The sequence below is a fragment of the Mesocricetus auratus genome, unplaced genomic scaffold (assembly GCF_017639785.1).
Source record: "Mesocricetus auratus isolate SY011 unplaced genomic scaffold, BCM_Maur_2.0 Super-Scaffold_100022, whole genome shotgun sequence".
Lineage (NCBI taxonomy): Eukaryota > Metazoa > Chordata > Mammalia > Rodentia > Cricetidae > Mesocricetus > Mesocricetus auratus.
This window is the reverse complement of record NW_024429203.1, coordinates 21,226,001-21,244,881: the sequence shown is the minus strand read 5'-3', so window position 1 is coordinate 21,244,881 and position 18,881 is coordinate 21,226,001. Positions and strand designations below refer to the sequence as shown.

Below are 18,881 nucleotides of genomic sequence, written 5' to 3'. Positions count from 1 at the left end.
CCCACAGTTAGCCTCATCTTTTTAACCTTTTCACACCACCCATGTGCAATTACACTGGAGACCCCCAATGGGTCTTTCTCACATGGAAAGGTGTCTGAGTATGCCCTTCCCCAGCCCATACTGGCGCAATCCCCACCTTTTTATATCCCAGTGTTTCCACATCTCTCTGCCAAGAGCCCAGTGCAGATCTTCCTTCTCTATGGCACTTTCCCTAGACATCTACCAGAGTGGCCTGCCTGTTTCCCAGTGCTCTATGCCTTGGGGTACAGTTGTTTGTTTGTGTGCATGGTCTTTTCAAACTTCCAAAGGGGATGTCACTATGCAGACCAGGCGGACCACTGCCTCATAGAGATCTGCCTGCCTCTGCCTCCTGAGTGCTGCTGGAGGCGTGTGCAATACACCTGGTTTTTCTTTTGAAACAATATTTACTTTAGTATGACTTTGCTATTTTTAAGATACTCGGGAATGTTTTGTTATAATTATTAATGTATATTGTTGTATAACTGATGTGTTATACTCTTTTACATTCATGCTTGAACAAGTCCCCTCCCTTCCATCTTCCCTGTGTTACCTTTTCCTCGATGCCCTGGTCAAATTTTAGATCATTCTTTTTATTTATCACTTTCCAGTTCTGACAAAACAACAACAACAAAACACGTGACCCATTTCTTTCTGAATTGGAGTTACTTCTTAACATGATAGCATCAAGTTCTAATTTTTTTTAACAAATGACACAATTTTATTCTGCCTTATGGCTAAGTAGTACTCCTATGTGGGCATCATTTTTTAAAACCCATTCACCGTGTCTATATTCTTACTTAGCCTGCTGTCTTAGAAGTATTTTTGTATTCCTTAGCAATAGGTCTGTGGAGAAAAGTCTAAATGAGAGGGGGCAATGGGAGGTCAGATGATGACTTCCAGTGGTGTAAAGTTTCACCTTGGCCTTCTGTGCAGTGGGACTCATGTACGGTTCCTGATAAGAAAATGTCCTTGCAGGAACACTTTGGGGAGTGGGGAGGAGAGGAGAGCTAATCACCACCTCCAAGGCAGCATGTTACCCACGCTATATGCCTCCCCCTTTCTCATCAAGTCCCTGACCTCCTGTGCCCAGTCCTACCCATCCCACGTGACTATAACACCAGGGCTAAGATGAGAATGACAGCTGCCCAGTTTTGCTGCAGGAAAACCCGTACTTAATGCTGAAGGGGAACCACCAGGAGATGGAAGGCAATGACCGCTATGAGGGCTTCTGTGTGGACATGCTCAAGGAGCTGGCTGAGATCCTACGGTTCAACTACAAGATCCGCCTTGTCGGGGACGGTGTGTACGGCGTGCCTGAAGCCAACGGCACCTGGACAGGCATGGTTGGGGAGCTGATTGCTCGGGTAAGGAGTTCAGTGGTCTGTACTTGTGTATGTGTATGTGGGGGGGCGTGATGGAGGCATGGTATGTTTTTCCCCACCTCACTTACTCGGTCCATCATTCTTAGATTTGTCTATCAACTCTAGGAAATGCTAGTGAGCTGGCATTTAGCCAGGCACTGGTGTTATGCTTTCATGACAATGACTGCTATGACTCCTACTCCAGGGTTCTCCTCACCCAGCACTGGAGCAAGTTGGATTTGGACTTTGGGTTCCATTTTTAGATAATCCCTGTGGGGTTTTTTTGTTTGCTTGTTTGTTTGTTTTTGTTTTCTCTGATGGATTGGCTGCTCACTGACACTCTTTTGCAAAGCTTGAACAGGCCCTAGGAGATCAGAGAGTACCTACACCAGCTGATTTTGATGTGCTGGAGATGTACAGGAAATGTGGTAATACCAGAGCTAAGGCTGGCATGTCAGAGGTGTGGGTCACAGTGATGGTTAATTTGTTATTTCCTATGTTATTTCCCCATCATAAATGTCCATCTACAGGCCAAGAGTCAAGGTACACATGTGTGACTTGTTTAGAATTCAGGTGAGCATCATAGAATGCCAGTCTTCTGTCAGGTTAAAGCAAGGGCATGGAAAATTCTTCTGGGGGGCAGACTTGTTTTCCTTGTATACACTATCAACAACTGTAAAAATTAATGAAATTGACGCTAATTTACTGTCCATGTTTCTACAGTTGAATTTTAATGGCCAGGACAGGCAAAGAGGACTAAATGCAGGCTGCACAGGTCTTGGTCCTTCTGTGAGCTTGAACCCCTGTCTCCTCTCTGTGCTTTCCTCCTGTGGCCTCCCAGCATGCACTTATGGTCCAGGGGCTCTCCATGCAGCATCTCTGGTCTCCTGGGAATATTTCTCTCTGCTATGTGCTGTCCTCACTTCACATATGAGCAGTCTGAAGCTATGTGAGCTTAATGGCTTTGTTAAAAGTTACACTGTGTTAGTTAGTCCTGGGATTCAAGCCCAGATCCCTTTCTTCATTGAATGGTACTCATGTGCTACCCAGAGGTGTTTCCATCTGTGATGATGGCCAATAAGGTTATATTGCCTGGTGATATTATAGCTGTCTTACTTTGTACAGTACATATGGTAGTGGTCTCATAAGATTATATTGACTAGTGACATCATAGTTATCTTTGTGTACTCTATGATGATGTTTACACCATGACAAAAATCACCTAACGACTCATTTCTCAGAACAACTATCTCCAAGATAATTCCTGTATGACTGTATGACTATAATAAGCCTTTAATCCTTTCTTTGTGCCAAACTTAGGCTATAACATTTTTTTAATCCCTGTCTTTGAGACTATAAATACTACCTAGATTTTGAAGCAGCCGTTCCTGTCGATAACTGTAAAGAGTTCTGTGTAATTGAGAGCTGCAGAAGAGGTATTTATAGGCTAATGAAGGAGATTGCTGAGAGTCAGGCCAGGAAGCATAGACAGTGTCTTCAGTGTCCCAGTAGGACAGACCTCAAGCAAGGAATTGTGAGCCACCCAGAGGTCCTGAGGTTCAGAGTGAGCCTGTTCGAAAGTAAGGTCTTGCTCACAGATTTCAAAAGCCCACATCATTCCCAGTTGACTCTCTCTCTCTCTCTCTCTCTCTCTCTCTCTCTCTCTCTCTCTCTCTCTCTCTCTCTCTGTCTCATGTTTGTGGATCAGACATGAGATCCCAGTGACTGCCCCAGTGCCAAGCCTGCTTGCCTGCTGCCACACCCCCCAACCACTATAGTCATGGATCTAACCCTTTGCAACCACGAGCCCCTATTAAACACTTCCTTTTGTAAGTCACCTGGATCATGAAGTAACTAAGACACCAGCATCTTATAGGTATGATCCACCTTGTCTGGTTGCAGATAGGCATTTGATGCTTTGCTCTACAGTTCCAGTACCTGGAACACTCATATTGGGACTTCCCCCATGAAGGCTCAACTTTGAAGTTGGCCCACAACAGCAGTTTGTAATGTCAAGCTTTTTTTTTTTTTGCCTCTCAATGTCCTTGGTCACCTTGAGTCCAGCTCTTTAGCCTCTACAGGCTGCTTTGTGTCTGGCAGGAAGACTTCAGGGATGGAGGAGTCACTTTACAGCCATCTCCTTATTAGCCCCCTAATGAGCTGTGACATGGCCTGGCAGAGAGAGAGAACATCCTGAGACCTAAGGACATGCATCTACATACTGAGTAACTTGGGCAATCAGGCAGGGATCTTATTTCCCCCCCAGTTTCTCTTCCAACAAAAACACTGCTGGGTCCATCTCACCAAAACTTGGGGACATCGTATTATGTAACCAGTCCATTAACTCAGTGACCGTTTATGTAATACTGTCCTCTCTTCTAGACACTGGAGGAACAGGAAACAACATAAGCATGGACACTGCCTGCATAATTTCTATAAGTAGTGGCCCCAACCACCAAGTCACTGGTATCCCCCTGTTGAGCTCTCCAAAGGGAGAGGCTTTTGTTAGTGGCTGTAAGGTAGCTACTGTAGAGTCACCTTTCAGGAGGGATGTCAGGAATGGTAACAGGGATTCCTCTGCACTAAACAAACTCAAGGATAAGCAGAAGCTGGTTTGGCCCAGGAAAGTGTTCTAGGGCCATTTTGGCACACCAGGCTGAAGGGATGAGGTGTTGGGTGTTTATGGACAGAGCTGTCTTCCACATAGCCCTCGACAAAAAACTAAGTCAATGCAGCTGGAAGTCCAGCAACAGGGGAAATGGTGTGGCATCAAAGGACCACACAGCGGCCGTGGAACTCACTCCAGGATCTCAGGGTTTATGTAGAGAAAAATATAGCAGCTACCTGCACAGATGAGTGAGATGGAGAGGCAGGGTTATCTCTGGCCTTGGCCTGTTGTCACTTCCAAGCTTAAGGTGTTGCCAGGGCACATGGTGCATGTTGTAGGAGAACATTTAAACACATTTCCTATATGTGTGTGCCAACTATTCCAGCATGGATTTCAGGTAGATACCACTAGAGTTAGGAGTACATTGTAAATGAAGATACAGGAATTCACAGAAGCAGAGCCAGAGGGCCAGCACCCAGCCAGGACTGAGTCTGAGCATAGGAGATGAGGGTGGCTATTTGGAGAACTTTGAGTTTGGATTTGTTTTGCCCTAGTCAGCCATCCTTCGGGCCTGCATGGGGAAAGGTAGGCACATTCATCAGAGGGAGTGCCCCCATCTAGCTTCATGGTTCAGAACAAAGTACCCCGTTGGCATGCGGCCCCATGTTGGCAGAATGGCACATTTAGGTTCAAAGAGAAAAGAGCTTTGCAAGGCTTAGATTCAAGGCTCATAAGCCTGGGACATCAAATAGCTCTTACCAATGACATTTTGACGAATTAAGTGTAAATGAAGCTGAAATGCCTCATTCCATCTCCCCTCCTGAGAAGGGACTTTGCCAGAGACCCAGAGAGGTGGCTGTCCGTGGCCTCAATCCACTGGGAAGATTGGCCAGAGACATTTTGCTGAACTGAAAGAAAATTCAAATAGTCCCCTGAGATCACTTTCCACCTTGAAGCCAGAGACTATTTTAACTGCAAATAGGTCATAGAATTGTACTCAGCATTCTTTAACAGAAAAAAATTGATCCAGGGCCCCCAGATGAGTGTGACACTCGCTCTCTGCCCCCTCCCCCCATGGCAGCCATGACATGGTAGGGGGACATTTTGTTTAGCTCTCTCCATGAAGGTTTGCTTTCAACATTGACTTGAATCAGGTAGAGGTGGCCTTGAATTATAACTCCACACTTCACTCATTCATCAAAATGCCTACTTTCTGTCAAGAACTGCTTAAATATGAAGAATTACCTGTAAAGGGTTTGGAATCTATTCAAAGAGGTGGACGAGAAAACTAAGAATTACTGTATGGTGTGACATATGATATATTGATAATAGCTGTAAGACAGTGTCACAAAGATAATGATGGCTAACACATGCCATGTTTCCGATGGAGTTGGGGAATGAAATTCATGCTCGTCAGGCACACACTGTACCACTAAATGACACCCTCAGTTCACTAACTTGAACTTTATCTTTTTGGGTGTATGGTGGTGGTGGTGATGGTGGTGGTGGTGGTGGTGGTGTGTGTGTGTGTGTGTGTGTGTGTGTGTGTGTGTGTGTGTGTGTGTGTTCCAGCAACCCTGTGAGTATGGACACGGGATGTAAGACAACAAACTTCAAGTGTCAGCCTTTCTTTCCCTAACACTCTGTTTGAGACAGATTCTCTCTTGTTCACTGCTGCATGCCCAAAGCTTGTTTGTCTGTGAGCTTTCAGCGCTCTCCTGTCTCTACCTCCCTGCCCTGCAGGGTGCGCTGTGGCTATAGACACACATGATGCTGCTATGCCCGTTTTTTTTTTTTTTTACTTGCCTGTGTTAAACACATCCCCACAATAACTGAATGTCAAGATGAAGAAACTGTCACAAAATAGCTGAGGAACTTAAGCAAACTCACCTGGGTAGTGGTGATAGGTCTGGCAAAGTACGAGCAAGGTGTGGTGGTGCGTTAGGAAAGAGCACACAAAGCCAACGACAACTGAGCAGAGTAGAAGAGTCTGTGCTCATCTGGTTTCACTTGCTGTGGTTTCAGATACCCATTGTGAGCCATAGGTCTGAAAATACAAAATACAAAATTCCAGAAATAAATTCTTCACAAATTTTAACTTGTGTGTCATTATGGACAGCATGATAAAAATCTCACCTGTGTGTCCTAGTTGACTAGGAGAGGAATCATCTTTTTGCTTAGTGTCTCCACACTGTATATGTTACACACCCCTTGTCACTAACAGTCATCTAGGTTATAAAACTGTCTATCAAGCATGCTAATACTAGCATTCCTGTTGCCTTTATCTCCTTATTTTACTTAATAATGTCCCCAAAGCACAACAGTCGTGATAATGGCAATTCAGATGTGCCAAATATAAGCCTTTGCATATAATACTCTCCATAGGCGAGTGAGCAAAACTCTCCACTTAATAAGGAAAAACTATTGCATTTTGTGGTTGCTAAGATCTAGGTAAGAATCAACCATGTCTGGATGACTGTGAAGGAGAAAAATGATGAGGGTTAGTTTAGTTCTTGTACCTCAAGCTCCAAAAGTTACAGTCATAGTATGTGATGGATGCTTAGTAGAGATGATAAAACATTGTAGGGTTTGGGATTTTGCACTCTTTCAGGCATCTGATGGATGTCTTAAAATTTACTCCTCTTAGCTAAGAGGTGGATAGCGGAGGAATCAAGGAGGATCATCTTGGTAGAAAGAACATTCTAGGTATAATGGATGCTGAGATTCATTGAGTACTACTCTCTTGGCTCTTAATAACGATGATCAGGCATAAGAAGAGACACAGAGGAATATGTTATATTCAGGAGTCAGTTTTGATAGGCTTTTTGTGTTCAGGTATAAAACTATGTTCAGACAGCTTGTGGAAGCTACTGACTGAAGAATGACTATTGTTTAAGTTAGGATTTCTATTGCTGTGACAAAACACCCTGACCAAAAGGCAAGTTGGGGAGGAAAGGGTTTATTTGGCTAACTCTTTAGCATTGCTGTTCATCACTGAAGGAAGTCAGGGCAGGAACTCAAACAGGGCAGGATCCTGGAGGCAGAGGCTGATACAGAGACCATGGAGGCAAGCTACTTATTGGCTTGATTCCCAGGACCAGCAGCTCACTGCCTTACTGCTGGATCTCATGGAGGTATTTCTTCTGATGATTCTACCTTGTGTCAAGTTGACACACAAAACCACCCAGTCCAGGCATTCAGTTTATTGTACTCAGAGAGGAATGACAACTTGGCTTTGGTCCAGAGGTTACTCAGCAGGGGAGAGGATGGATACCATGTACGCATCCTTTCATTAGACAGATACCCTGTGATTCAGGAAGATGACATGTACCTGAACTAAGCAAAGCTGAGGATGCCCGAGAGTCATGGAGAGAGTAGAGGGATTTCAACCTTTAGATCTAAAACCTAGTAAGCAGGGGGAAGCTTCTACTTCACATCAATTTGTGGACATGAGTTAAGGCTTTCCTGCCCCTCAAGGGAAAAGGAATGAGCAGGCTGACCTAGAAAACCTATTGTGTGTACCAAGTGTAGCCCCACTTGAAAACCAGGAAGCCCTGGGAAGAGATGCAGTCCATTTTACTTTTGCTTGATTCATTATCCATAGACGGTTGTCCAGGGAACTAAAGGGCTGGGACATGAGCTACATCTTGGAGCACAGATACCTTCTATTTCCCTCCCTGACCCTGGTCTCCCTGAATGGCACTGTCTCATTTGAATTCTCTAGAGTCCTTTCAGGTATACTTGATTAAAAGCCAATATATGCTGTCCATGACTGCGTTACCTCTCCCTTTCTTCTGAATGACTGTGTAGTTGCCAGGGTGCATGGGGCTCTCTTAACTTTCCCCCCACCACGAGTGAGGGCTACATTCTGCAGAAGACCATGGCAGGCCATCCAGAGCCCCTGGTTTTGGTGAAAGTTCATTCATGAACTTTCAGAACTTTTCCTTCCTCTGGCTACCCTTGACAGTCACAGAATAGAACAGGGTCACCTCTGCCCCAGACATTTGGTCACTTCTCTTCCTAGCCCATGAACAACAAAGAAAGAAAGGAGGAAGAGGAGGGAGGGGCTGGCATCTCTTGACAAGGCCAAATGTCAGGTAAGAGCTCTAGGGTCCCTGTTCCATTTATCCATATGTGGCTAGGAGGCAGGGATTATTACCAACTTGGGGAGTTCCATAATTAACCCACATCTGGACACTCATCATGTGGCCAGAGGTCAGAGCCACACCCTCTTCATTCCCCAGTCTCATGTTCTTCCCATTGCACCATGGGATATGAGAACTGGTTCTTCCCCATTGCACCATGGGACTATGAGAACTGATTCTTCCCCATTGCACCATGGGAACATGGGAACTGGTTCTTCCCATTGCACTATGGGGACATGAGAACTGGTGGCTGTGACATAGAATGACTTGAGTGGAGATTTCCTATCCTCTGCATCTTCATGCTAGGATGGAGAGGAAGAAATATGCTGGTCCAGGACCATCAACCAGGCAGCTCTCAGGATCTGTTTGAGAGTGGCATTTGATTGGCACTCACCATGTATCTAGAAAGTAGGGAATTGTGGTGTGAATTTAAAATGCCCTCCCCAAGGCTGGTGTGTTTGAACTCTTGATCCCCAGCTGGTAGTGCTGCCCTGGGAGGGTATAGGATGTGGGACTGGAGGAAGTATATCATTAGGGGCAACCTTTGAAGACGATAGCCTGACTTTGCCTGTGGTGTTATTCTCTGATTCCTGACTAATCAGATGTGAGAAGCAACAGCCTTGTGTTCCTGCCACCAAGCCTTCCAAACCACGACAGACTCTACTCTCTGAAACCACTAGCTGAAATAAACCTTCTTTCCTTAAGTGGCTTCTGACAGGGATTTTGTCACAGCGATGAGAAATCAGGTAGCCTGGGTAGTTCTGTCATAACCATCCCCACCCCATTACAGACAGAGGAAATAGATCCCCATATGACTAATGCCTGGAAATGCCAGGTCTTAAAACCAGATGCCTTCTCTCTGGGAATTTCCTAGCTTTTGGAAGGACAGACCAACCCCTGCTTTAATACAAGGCCCTATGGGGTAAGTGATATAGAGAAGGACCCAAGTATACCATAGCAGAATAGAATAGGGACAGAAGCTGTCTAACTGGAGACCATGGTATGGCAGCTCCTTTAGGGAAGGCATGGCTACCCTGTGCATGTTGATCTCCTCACACAGAACATGAAACACAGTCAAAGCACCACTAAGTTGGCAAGTCAAGGTGCCAGGAATCATGGGACAAGTCCTTCTTCAGTGTTCTAGGGAGAACTTTCACTGGCAGGTTTATAGAAACCAGACTATTAGGCCAAGAGTCAGACAAGAAAGCATTCAGGGGGTCAGTCAGACACATAGCATGCATCTGTCACTGTGGTGGGGTCTTGGAGAACAGGTGGGGGGGTCGTCCAATCTCTGGAAGCTTATAGGTAGGAGAAATATCCAACAAGTAAACAAAATACATACAGGTGTGAGTAGTAGCTAGAAAAGCCCGACCTGGACTGAACTGAGGATGGTACTGTTATGCCACCTGAGAATACACACAGCTTGAATCTTCATCTCCCAGAAAATGGGCAGGACCTGGCCCTCTCTCAGGACTGTGGAGATTGAGGCCCAGAAAAGGCTACTGTAGGTTTGAGGGAAGGCCTCATGGTCTGGCCTGTGGGTCCTTAGATCTCCATGGTGCTCATTTCCCACTGAAGGTGTTGATAGGAGATATCTGAAGGGGCTTGCACTTTCCTTAGATTTGGAGCTATCACAGCTGTTTCAGACTGGGAACTTCTCTGAACCCCAGGGGGGCCTGGAGGCAGCCTGGGAAATGTTTCAGAAGAGTCACTTCACCAGGATTATTTCTGTCTTCCCCACTGAGTGCCAGCTCTTAAGGGGAGAGAGGAGTTTGTAGGAGAAATGAGAATGTGTTAATTAAGGCCCCTAAGGCCTTCTAAGGGATAGCTTGCTGCTAAACAGAGAAGATGGGCAGGGGGGATTGATCTTGGGGCAGGAGTAAGAAAGGGAGCTGAGACAGTAGTGTCCTGATCTCTTCTAAGGATACTCTGGTCCCAGTCTTCTATCCACATGACAGGGGTGAGTATGTCATCTGAATACAGAATCCCATGTATACTAGGTTGAGCCTGATGTCACACATGTTTTTGAAAGAGCTCTGTTCAGCAAACAGGGTCTTATACTCTGCCTTGGTCCCCAAAGGATTTCCTCATTCACCAACCAGTTCCGGTTGCTCCCTCAGCCTGTCTTGGAGGTAACTAACCACGGTCCTTGAACGCTTTCTTCCCAAGAGTCGAATGTGATTCCTGAAGCTCGGTCCTTCCTAGGGTCTCTTACGTACTTCCATCCTTGGTCAGTCAATGCTTCCTGCCCCTAGATATGTTGACTCAATCTTGGTTGTGGCTTCAAACTGAATTTCACAGAGTTCACAGTCTATAGACATAGAACTTTGAAGTACAGTGATGCCAGTTACATGTTGTCCAAGGAAGGAATACAGTCCCCAACCCAGCCGATGCTCTAGACTCACCCATCATGCCTTCAGGTGTGGAGTTTTATCTATCTGTAGTAGATTTTCTTCCTTTGCAAGTGCCTGAAGCTTGTGAAGCGTCAATCCCAAAAGTCTGCTGGGAAAGTCCACTTTTTAATATTCATATTATTATTCCAATTCCATGGGGAATTAGGCCGAGTATATAATATGAAGCCATAGCATGTGATATATGCAAAGTGGGATCGTATACCAAATTTATGGGAGCAGAGAAGAAAGCAAGTCATTAAGCTGAAAGGAGCCAGGCAAGGCTTCAGAACAGAGGTAATGAAAATCATAGCTATTGTTTATTGAACACCTAGTACCTGTAGGTACTTTTATGAATCTTTTCCTCTCTACACAATGATCTTGCAATATAAACATTATTATTCATATTTTATAATGAAGAATTCATCTTACCAGAGAGCCTAGCTCCAAGTCACCCAGTTAATAGACTGGTTGATCACTGATGCCAAAGTCCACAGTCATCCTCACTCACTAGGATGCTTCCAAAGGAGGGTATTGTCCGTTTGGGCATTGAGGGACAGATAGGATTTGACAAACAATAAGAGGGAATGAGTTGCATGCAGAGGAAACTGGGCAAGGCATGAAATATAGAACACTTTTAGGAGCCATAAAGAGTGCAGTGTGTCCCCACCATGGATTGAAGGAACATCAATAGCTTGGGAGTGGTGCTGAAGAGAAAGCCAGGGAAGGCCCCTGTAGATCACTGCAAGGAACTAGGACTATGTCCTTCAGATAGTGGAGAGCCACTGGAGCTTGTTAATCTAGGGTTGACAGGACTTGGTGTAGAAATCAACCCTAGAGCAGAGGTTCTCAAACTGTGGTCCCCGCACTAGAACCATCAACCCCACCCTGCCCTACCTAGACTTCCTGAATGAGAGATTGAAGTAAGGGCATCAGCCTATGAGTTAACAGTCCCTCCTGCCTCCTGTAATTATGATTCATGCTCTAGCTGGAGAACTGCTGGTCCTCAGTCCAGCTGAGCCCAACCCATCCATCCAATTGACTATCCTGGGCATGAAGCATTCTCAGGCTCAGCTGGACCGCGGCGGTAATGTTTTCCAGAGTTAAAATGAACTGTGCTCTTTTTTTGCTTTGATTTTTTGAGACAGGGTTTCTCTTTGCAACCACCCTGGCTATTCTGCAACTAGCTCTGTAGACCATGCTGGCATTTTCCTCACGGAGATCTGCCTGCCTCTGCCTCCTAAGTGCCGAGACTAAAGGCACGCACCCTCCCCACCATGTGCTCACTTACTGAATGTGCCGAGAACAGGGAAGGCAGGGTTGAAGTGGGAAGTCCAGGCTTACTCCTGGGGTCTAATTTGGATGGCAGGTGGGCGGAGAATGCCGTCATGGTGTGCGGTCAAAAGATGCTGTAGTTCAACGACAGAAAGTAAATGGCACGAGTACAGCAAGCTAGCAAGGAGGGAGAGGAAGACAGGGAGCGGAGAGCCCTGGCTCCCTTCTGTTCTGGAGCTGTTATTGAGAGGTGGTGATGGGAAGACTGCATTCACTCATGCTACTGCCTCCCCGCTGACCACCCGTGGACTTGGATAAGTCGCTGCATTCGTTGCTTTCCTTGGTGTTGGGACTGAACACCCGACTGAACACCTTGCAGCAGGATTTGCTGTAGTTTGTGGTGATGGGGAAGGGATGACAGACTGACTCCATAGTGGCAGGAAGCCGAGAACCTGGGCCAGGACTTGAGGAAGATATAAAACCTCCCAGGCCAGTCCCCTGTGGCCCAGTTCTGACAGCTGTTAGAGCTGCTCGAATATACCCGGTTTCCCTTGCCCAGTGGGACGGACCTCAGCCATTAAATCTGCTGTGGTGGCTCTCTGCTCTGTCCAGAAGGCAGCTCCTACCCATCCCTCACTTCCCTGTGGATCTCAAATGTTCCCCTTCCCCTGCCTCTGCCAGCGCTGTTGGTTTTCTGCTTGCTTTTTGCTATGGGTTGGTTTCCCTGGCTCAGAGGTTCCAGACAGAATCATAATATGCTCCAGGAGCCTGATTCACACACTGTTTTCCTTGCTGATCTGTGCTTGTTGGGAGCACCTGATGCTACACACACACACACACACACACACACACACACACACACACACACACACACACACACACACACCAACACGCACCAGTGGTGGTGTTGGCATCTATAGAAGCAACCACCCTAGATCCCACAGGACTAGGGATCTCTCAGAGCCCTCACGTAGGTTCCCAGCTTCACGACAAGCTTCTGCCTGCACCTACATAAGCATTTGCTCTCCAGGCAGTGGGGGAAAAAAAGGCTGAGTCCCTTGAGACAGCAGCATGTGGTTGGGTCAATGAATTTGAGCTTCTAGGGAAAACGAGATTGACTTTCGCTAGGCAAGTTCTTACTCAAATCCAGGAGACATACTGAGCAACCTGCTGTGTCCCAGATGCCAGTGGAATGTGTCTGTCAGAGAGGGCACAGATGGCAGAGCAAGACCAAGAGTGAGCAGGAACAGTAGGCATGCGTGCACCCCAGGTTGGTCCGGCCAATGATTAAAAAAAAAAGGGAGTCAGAAGAAGGGAGACAAAGAAGCAAGGCTTGGCCTTGGAAAACCCCACAGGCGTAGCCCAAAGCAGAGGCCACATTCCCTGGCACTCACAGGAATGGGCAGAGGAAAGAAATAGGGTTCCAGAATCGAACCCTGCATCTGAATAAGAGCAATAGAGTTTATTGAGCACTTACCTGCCCTGGGCCTTGTCTATTCCCTCATTCGATCCTCACAGCAAACCCAGAAAGTAGAAAAGCATTACTATTCAGTATTTACTCTTGGGGACGCATGCTCAGTGAGGCTAAGTGACCAACCCCTGGGACCCTGATAGCTCTCTGGCCTAGTGTCAGGTGGGACTAGGGAGTAGTTCACACATGGTACTGGGAGCATCACTTGTCTTCTCCTCTGGTTCTGAGAAGACTCCTCTAGGGTGGGGACAGTGAGTTCTGGAGGTATGGTGACTGCAGGTCCTAGGGAAGAGGCCAGGCTCCTCCAGGCTTTGCTGGATGCTCACAACAGCCAGAGTTGGCTCCTCCGGGCTTTGTACAGACTGTTCAGCTGTTTAGACCAGATGCTGGATCTGGACTGTCTCCAGTTAAGATTCCAGTTGTTCACTTTGCCTCTTCTTGCTCTTGAAGTCACCAGATGCTGAGCAGAAACACACCACATCTGTATTTACTGCTCTCTACCTAGGTGAAGTTAACAGGGGAGGGTGTGGCACCCCACAGTGCAGTCCTCTTACATCTCACTAGCTTTTACCTCATAGAGCCAACCGTGTTCCACGTCACATTTGTCTCTGGGCAAACCTGTTAACTTTAAAGAGAAAAGAAATGGGGCTCTACATTTGGCTTAGCAGTTAACAGTGACTTCTGCCCCAACCATGAAGACCAGAATTCAGATCTCATCACCTAAGAAACAAACAGGGTGCCCCATAAATACCTGTAAGTGGGGTATCTTCAAGTGTGACAGAGACAGGAGAAACACGAGCATGTTTCCCCATGAGTAAATAAACAGTAGTAACAAGTAGGAGCTTGTTGGCTTCCCGAGCTCAGAGAGATACTCTGCCTCAAAGGAACAGGGAGTGTAGTAGAAGAGGACTCTGGGTGCTCTTTTCTGGATGCACATGTGTCCAGGTGTGTGCACCCACATACACACATGTGCATGCACACAGAGACTTTCATACAAAAGTCAATAAACATTCACAGTTTTGTTCATTTGGACTTACATAGTGTACACGCTATGGGTCAGCTTGAGGAGTTGTGACAAGGGGACATGCCTAGGAAACCACTGTCATTGTCAACACCTCACAGGCCCCTTCCTTTCCTTCTGCTCCTGGCTCTCTACATCCTCCCTCTCACAGGTTGCCTTTGCCCCAACTTCACAGCACATAGCTATGTACCGGGAGCCTCCTTCTGCTTGACTCTAAGTAAGTTACCAGCGTAGTAGGGATAGAGGTAAATAAATAAGTAAATGAAATAAATGTAGAGGGAGTCATGGGGATCAAATACTGCCTGCTCATGACAGCTCTGGATGTGGTCTTCTTTGTCAGCAAGGTGAGGCATCTCTCTGAAAGAGAGCAAATCCACTTGCTCATGCAGAAAAGGAGGCAAGGATCTACCATGATGTCTAAGTGCTCTTCCTCCAAAGCCTGTGAGGACCCTTGGGAGATGCCCGCTGGGGTGGGGGGGGGGGGAGGGGGGGATGCACAGGGACACACACACACACACTCTCTCTCTCTCTCTCTCTCTCTCTCTCTCTCTCTCTTTCTCCAATGGTGGAGCAAACGTGTAGTGCCAGTTACTCACCCCCCCCCCGTGACTCAGGTGCCTGTCTCTGAGGCAGAGTCACTCAGAAAGCCATTGGAAAAAAAAAAGAAGGGCCCCCAGAGGTCTACAGTCTTTGGCGGGGCCCAGGGAGGTCTCTGTGGAGCTTACAGCAGTGGGTGATACTTCATTTCACCTAATGAAAACAGTCCTATAACAAGCCTGTGAATCACAGCACCCCTAATTACAGGGCTGACACTAGGAAGGAAAGTGAAATATGCTACCACAAGCCCCAGAGCCCCAGAAGCTGCCTGCAGGAGCTTGTCTGAGCATGCTTTACTCAGGCCCTGAATAGGCCTGGATCCTGCCTAACAGGGTGACAGAAGAGGTAAAGACTCTGCTCACAGTTAGGGCTGCAGTCCTAACTGATGAGACCAGTGAGCCTTGCCTCATGTCAGGCCCACACCCCTGCCCCACCCACTGCTTCCCAGACCTTAACCTGTATGGCTGGGACACCAGCAAAAGGGGAGTGCCTACTGGTGGGAATTTAGTGTCTCTAAACATATAGCTTTGTTACAGATAACGTCTCCACATGGACTGGACACAGTATCAGTAAAGGGGCACTCTGATGTGCTGGGATAGCTCAGATGGCGGAGTGCTGGCCTAGCATGCAGGAGCCCCTGAGTTCTCTCTCAAACACTACACCGTAATCCTGGTACTTGGGAGATAAAGCAGGAGGGTCAGAATTGACCTTAGTTATAGACAGAGTTTGAGGGTAGATTGAGTTACATAATACCCTGTCTGGGAAGGAAGGAGTGGGGGAGAGAGGATGGAACAAGTATGTTATCCTGAAAACCCAAAGAGGCTTCTACTGTTATTCCATGAGCTGTGTGAATTAGGGCCATTCTTCAGAACAGCAGGTGTGGTAAACGGTGGCCTTGGTGGCAGTGTGAGGTAGTCACTGCCACTGAGGCCCAAACTCTGGATGCCGCTTCTTTTCCACACCACGATGACATAAACAATGTGCAGCATATATAATACATATTGATCTCCCAATCATGAGATTTCTTTGCACTCTTCTACACTGAATGTTCTAAAGCAATCACCTTAATAAATGAAATTAAAGCTAACACTTTGAGCTACGATCAAGTCGCAGCAGCTCTGTCTTCTGCGGGGTAGCCTATTCCAGGCGCTGTCCTGGCTGCTTTCCGTGCAGTCATCCATTTAAATTTACAATGTATTTATGGAATATATGTTATCTCTGTTCCCATTTTCCACGTGGGGCAACTGAGGCACAGAGATGCCAAGCAACTGGCATCTAATTACATGGCCAGTATCTAGTTACACCGGCCCTGGAGGCCCTATTCAGAACCTCTCTGTGCTTAAGCTGCCCTCACTGAGAGCTGAGCTGAGAAACTCGGTGCCTGGGCTCCTCCTTCAGGGGTTCACCCATTTGTTCCATGATCGTATCCATTCGGCAAGTACTTTTGAGTCTGACCTTAGGACAGGGACTTTATAGACAGGACCAAGACTGTAGATGACACACGGGTCCCTTGCCTCCCGGAACTCTTGTTCTTCAGCAGCAGCAGGTAGCTTGATACACTAGGGATAATTTTTTTTTAAAGATTTATTTATTATGTATACAGTGTTCTGCCTACATGTATACCTGCTGGTCAGAAGAAGGCACCAGGTCTCATTACAGATGGTTGTGAGGGAATTGCTAGGAATTGAACTCAGGACCTTTGGTAGAGCAGTCAGTGCTCTTAACCTCTGAGCCATCTCTCTAGAGATAATTTTAGGTCTTGGTTCTCACATAAAGAATAAGAAACAGGATAATGAGTCCAAGAGGGCTGGGAGTGGCCTGTTCGATGGGCATCTGGAGAAGGCTGGAGAGCGCCAAAGTGCCTCCCATACGAGCACAAGGACAAGAGTGTGCCGCCCCAAGACCCGCGCAGAGCCGCGCATGGTAGGGTGCATCTGCAATCCCAGCACTCTTGTGGTGGTATGAGAGGCAGAGACAGGAGAATCCTGGAAGCCTGCCGGCCAGCTATCCCAGCATACACAGCATCCAACAACAAAGAGACCATGGAGATACACACCATGACGAAAAAGGCATCTGAGGAGGGAAGGGTTTCTTTCCACTTGCCGCTCCCAGGTTACAATCCAGCATTGGGGGAACTGAGCAGGAACTCAAAGCAGGAACTTAGAGGGAGGACCTAAAGCAGAGGCCAAGAAGGAATGCTGCTCACTGGCTCACTTCCTGGCTTTTGCCAGTTAACTTTCAGGTACAGCCCAGACCCACCTGCCAAGGGATGACACCACCCACAGTGGACTGAACCCTATAATTACATCAACTATCAAGAAAATGCCCCCACACGTATGCCATAGGCCAATCTGATGGAGGCAGTTCCTTAACCTGTGTTCCCTTTACCCAGGTTTGTCTAGGCTTATGTCAACTTGGCAAAACTAACCAGCACAGAGACCCTGTCTCACAACTTGGAAGGCAAGGACTGGCCCCCAAGGTTGTCCTCTGACCTCCACCCACTTCCCGTGGCACTCAAAGGCCCCCAATGGCCCATGTAAATGCACGTACACACATGTGCCTCATATGAGAGTGTGTGTGGATGTGTGTTCAGAGGAAACAGACGTCTAGTTTGAGGCAGGGTGCAGTGCTGTGCAATGGCAGAGCCTTGGTTTAGGCATATGTCTGTCTGACCACAGAGGGCAGCTGCATAGCGAACAGAACTCTGAAGGGAGACATCAACAGTTAACACTGGCTTCTCAGCCTCCTGGCCCAGCTCAGACCCCTGTGCCCTTTAGCTTCGCCCTCAAATGATGAGCTGGTCCCTTCTCCCCACTGCTCACCATCGTTCTTCCAATCTGTCTTCACAGGCCAGTAGCAGAGCCCTGTGCCCAGCCAAGTAAATATTTCATGGGGATTTTAATTTAACTCTAAGGGAATCCATCCAACCCTGAGAATAGACTGTCACCTCGAGAAATAGCACCAGGGATGACTTAGACCTGAGGATGACATTGCCACTCCCCCCACAAATGCTAATGTACCCCTGGTATCTGCCTCCCGCACAGTGACATGCTAAGCCAATGCACAGGCTTGCAAGAGTGACCAGGGCTTTCTCTGAGCAGAGGCTCAAGAGGACAGGCTTGGGGTGACACACTGAACACTCTGTGTGTGTGTATGTGTGTGCACGCACGTGCGCACGTACCAGTGCGTGTGTGCCTCCACAGGTGACTCAACTGGACACAATTATATTCTCTTATCCTCCACCTCATATTTTGGTTCTGAAAGAAAAGAAGCACCCTGTCTGTCCAGTGGGCAAGAACACCAAACACTTTACAGGTGCCATATGACTGCTAGACATTCCCCCTGACCACCCCTGGGTGGTGGAGTGGGCAGCCAGCCTGATGATGCAAGCAGGAGGACAGCAGATGTGTGTCATCATGGAGTCTTAAGTGACATCCCCAGGCACACCAGAGGCAGCAGTGGGCGCGAGTCCTTGGCTCCTTCAGAGCTCTTGTTCCCTGCTCTGAGGCTCCAGTTCCCTGGGCGTCTGCATAGATGGGGTGGGGGAAGAAAGGCTTGCAGCCTGTGAACGATTGAAAGACAGAAGTGTGGCGATTCTCATCATGATGAGATGCCTCATCAATGCACCTGGTCAAGCAGCAGAGGACTTGGCATGGCGTGGGGGTGGAGGGCAGCTTAACCACAGAGCAGGCCCTGCTGCTGGTCTCCAGCTCAGCCTAGGCCTGCCTACTCTGTCCCTTCCAGAAGTGTAATTAGCACCCCACTGACAATTGCTGGGCTCCCTGCTAATGCTATCCTGGGTGTTAAGGGGCTCATGATTAGAGCCAGGTTAGGGAGGGATGTGCGCCCTCTAGTGGGGGAAACTGGGGCTTCATGTCCCTCAGCATGATGAACCAGGACATGCTATCTGACCAGAATCCGGCATTCTGGTCTCCTGAAAAAAATGAAAGTCCCTCTTATATCAGCCATTTGCCAGAAATCAACCTGGTTCC

The 18,881-nt window shown here is 47.4% G+C and overlaps 1 protein-coding gene across 2 annotated transcripts in view; it reads left to right on the top strand.

The window, feature by feature from the left end:
• Nucleotides 1-18,881, top strand: part of Grik4 (glutamate ionotropic receptor kainate type subunit 4) — a 417,441-nt gene that overhangs the window by 346,816 nt on the left and 51,744 nt on the right. For both annotated transcript variants that reach the window (XM_005069407.4, XM_040729877.1), the window contains exon 13: nucleotides 1,182-1,385. In XM_005069407.4, the coding sequence (XP_005069464.1) occupies nucleotides 1,182-1,385 (204 nt within the window). The remainder of the gene's footprint in view (nucleotides 1-1,181; nucleotides 1,386-18,881) is intronic.